The 1166-nt window shown below is 48.5% G+C and overlaps 1 protein-coding gene across 1 annotated transcript in view; it reads left to right on the forward strand.

Moving 5' to 3' along the window:
• Positions 1–1166, forward strand: part of MBD3 (methyl-CpG binding domain protein 3) — a 14558-nt gene that overhangs the window by 8870 nt on the left and 4522 nt on the right. Inside the window, exon 5 of the mRNA XM_009887934.1 lies at positions 384–561. Within this exon, the coding sequence (XP_009886236.1) occupies positions 384–561 (178 nt within the window). The remainder of the gene's footprint in view (positions 1–383; positions 562–1166) is intronic.

The following is a 1166-nucleotide window of genomic DNA, read 5'->3' on the forward strand; positions in this document are numbered from 1 at the left end:
CAGCAGGAACTGTTAGTGCTCTGGTTGGAAGCTTGGTGCCCTTCGTTCCGTGGGGATACTGAAGCGAAGCTTCTTGACTTTTTTTTTTTCATTTGCTTGTTTTCCAGAAGCAGGATGGAAACAGCTTCCATTCCCAATTTGTTTGGTGGGAGGGAGGGGGGTTGTGTGTGTGTAACAGAATGAGGAATTGATCTAGGTTTAAATAACTTTGGAGAGAGTTGTACAGGTGCTGTTAGAAGTGTTTAGGACTGAGATTTGTGCTCTGTTGGCTTTCTAAATGACAGTATGTGCGTTGCCATTAAAATTTAAATAATGCCTATTGTCCTGATTTGCTGTTCTTTGTCTTGTGCAATGTTGATCTTTGCTTTTCCTCCCACTTGCAGGGGTTGGACCTGGTTGCACTGATGAAACACTCCTCTCTGCTATAGCTAGTGCTCTGCACACCAGCACTATGCCTATCACTGGGCAGCTGTCTGCAGCCGTGGAGAAGAATCCCGGAGTTTGGCTAAACACCTCACAGCCACTTTGCAAAGCATTTATGGTGACGGATGAAGATATTAGGTATTAACTAGAAATATCTCTTACTGTCTTGGCACAAGACTGTCTTATGGTAAAACAGTAACTCCCCCCTTTTTATTTTTTCAATGGCAAGTTTAAACATCTGATGGAGCACTATGGCTTAATGAATTTTTTTGAATGTTTCTTAATCAGTAGAGTATAGAATCATCTGGGTTGGAAGGGACCGTTAAGATCAGAGAGTCCAACCCTCAACCTGACACTGCCAAACCCACCACTAACCCATGTCCCTCAGCACCACGTCTGCCCCTCTGGTAAATCCCTCCAGGGATGGCGACTCCACCACTGCCCTGGGCAGCCTCTTCCACTGCTTGACAACCCTTTCCATGAAGGAATTTTCCTTAATCTCCATCCTAAACTTCCCCTGGTGCAACCTGAGGCCGTTTCCTCTTGTCCCATCGCCTGTTCTTTGGGAGAAGAGACCGACCCCCCCTCGCTGCCCCCTCCTCTCAGGGAGCTGTAGAGAGCAGAAGGTCTCCCCTCAGCCTCCTCTTCTCCAGGCTGAACACCCCCGGGGCCCTCAGCCGCTCCGCACAGGACTTGTGCTCCAGACCCCTCACAGCTCCGTTGCCCTTCTCTGGACACGCTCC

Source organism: Charadrius vociferus, unplaced genomic scaffold (assembly GCF_000708025.1).
Source record: "Charadrius vociferus isolate BGI_N301 unplaced genomic scaffold, ASM70802v2 scaffold1096, whole genome shotgun sequence".
NCBI classification, from domain to species: Eukaryota; Metazoa; Chordata; class Aves; order Charadriiformes; family Charadriidae; genus Charadrius; species Charadrius vociferus.